The sequence below is a fragment of the Anarrhichthys ocellatus genome, unplaced genomic scaffold (assembly GCF_004355925.1).
Source record: "Anarrhichthys ocellatus isolate YVR2014 unplaced genomic scaffold, GSC_Weel_1.0 scaffold2, whole genome shotgun sequence".
NCBI classification, from domain to species: Eukaryota; Metazoa; Chordata; class Actinopteri; order Perciformes; family Anarhichadidae; genus Anarrhichthys; species Anarrhichthys ocellatus.
In genome coordinates, this window is record NW_022280032.1 from 3,243,917 (window position 1) to 3,246,095 (window position 2,179).

The window sequence follows — 2,179 nt, forward strand, 5'->3', positions numbered from 1 at the left end:
CCCCCCCCCCCCCCCCCCCCCTCCAAATAGCCGCACAACAAACACAAAGTGCTGCTTGTAGAACAGAGGAAACGAGCTGCAGTGATGTTTTGGTTGGTGAGTTTAGAAGCATAAATTGGGCCCGTAATTGTCACTGTTAACTGTTGTGATGAAGAGAAAAGACACCGGCTGAACTCATTAGTAGGAGAGATGTATCTTTGTATTTGCTGTCAGCACTTCATCCCTCGGGGACCAGTCTAACTCGGTGCACTCAACACCCGGCTAATTACTTGTAAATGACTTTTTAAAGCTTAGAAATCCTTTTATCTGTCTCCTGCTCATCATATGCACCTGCACTGGGTATAATTTGTTCATTTGCCTAGTTTTCACAAATTTGATATTATAGAGAAATGAGTATTAACGAAGGGAGAACATCAGAAAGTGTGTGTGTGTGTGTGTGTGTGTGTGTGTGTGTGTGTGTGTGTGTGTGTGTGTGTGTGTGTGTGTGTGTGTGTGTGTGTCATGTGACTGACTGTCCCCGGGGATTAGAGATTTTAGGATCAGTCATATCAACATCCTCATCTGTCCTCAGCGAGCAAAAAAACGACAACATTCTAACGTTACCGCTTTTATCAGATTTGGTCACAGACTCTTCTATACATTCACTTTGTGTACTCCTGTGTACTTGTGCGTGGAGGTTATGTAGTTTAGAGACACGTCTCTTTCAGTATTTACACGACGGCTCATCGCTTCTCAGAATTCATGACGAAGACAACATCAGATCCAAATATTTGCAATATATTAGCAAACATTTTGCAGCGATCTAATTATTACTAAACTAACCAACTATTACACATTACAGAATCATACGTGTGATCAAATAGCTGAGTGAGTTGACAAAGTCAGAAGTGGTTTGACGGTCAAACTTTGACCACACGTCAGCACAAGACTCGTCTGCTGCAGACGCCATAACCACTTCCTCTGTTACCAGCGCGCTTCACAGCTGCTCTCAAAAGCAGAAAGATGTCTTCATGTGCAATTCTTACTGGATTTAAACAAGGTGAAAGAGCCCAGTGGTGCAGTGGGTAACAACAAGTACAATCCTGCCAGCTGGGTCGATATTCTTATGTTTTCTGATGATGTAGAAGAGTAAAACATGTTTGTATTTTGAGTTGTGATCAGTTGAGGAACATTCATTCATAACTCAAACCGCTTCAGTACGTACACACGAAAGAGCTGATCTTTTTCAGCGTAGTTAGCAATTTCCCAGTGCTATTGAGCAACTCTTTAACAGCAACTCTCCAATAATGTAGCTGGCCACTTAAAGCTCTCTCCAATCTCTGCGTTAATGATGACAAATAGCATTGAACTGATGAACCGAATGTTTCTGTCCTCAGGATGAGAAGTTAACGGTGACGCAGGCCGCTCCAGCGAGTGGGAACTCCTCTTTTCTTCGCTTCCACTACCAGCTGAATGAGCGCCGCTCGGCCTCCTGGGACACGGCGCTGTCAGGAGACAGCCTCTTCCTGGAGATCCCTGCTGGGCCGCTGGTGGAGGGGAGCAAAGAAGGGTAGGAACGTGTTCAAACGTCTCATTTAGAACTCGCGAAGGACCCTGCTGTGTTTCTCCTGACAAGAAAGAAACCTAAAGGACTTGTCAATGGCAAAAACAAAAAAAATGTAATTTATTTAACATAAAGGCTCGACAGGGTACCGTTTTTAAATGATTTCTTACCCTCTTTAGGTTTGAAAAGTTATTGCTTAATGCTATGTTGTTTCTTAATGCTACTAAATGATCTCATTCAGTGCAAGATATTAGAATTGAAGCGTGTTTAAATAGAAATAACCCTATTAATTATAATAACCGCAATTTGGAGGAAGGCTGCTCACCATATGGGTCTAAATTATACATAATAGGCTGTTATAATTATGTTTTTGTGTGCGGCTCATATGGATGTGATCATGTTTCTGTTTTAATTGCCTGGCTTTGTGTTTGCTGTAATCGATGCCAGAACAGAGTAAGCGTGCCGGCACAGAGCTAGTCGGCTGAGCAGCTGCCACTGCATTATTATGTAAAGTGGAAAAAACAAAAAAATACTTTACGTCATCGCCTGTCTGACTGTCTGTCTCTCTCTCTCTCTCTCTGTCTCTGTCTCTCTCTGTCTCTCTGTCTCTCTCTCTCTCTGTCTCTCTCTCTCTCT

At 42.8% G+C, this 2,179-nt stretch overlaps 1 protein-coding gene across 1 annotated transcript in view; it reads left to right on the forward strand.

Annotated features, from left to right (window-relative positions):
* Positions 1-2,179, forward strand: part of oaz2a (ornithine decarboxylase antizyme 2a) — a 10,597-nt gene that overhangs the window by 5,067 nt on the left and 3,351 nt on the right. The window contains 1 exon segment of the mRNA XM_031865064.1: positions 1,377-1,549. Coding sequence (XP_031720924.1) covers positions 1,377-1,549 — 173 coding nt within the window.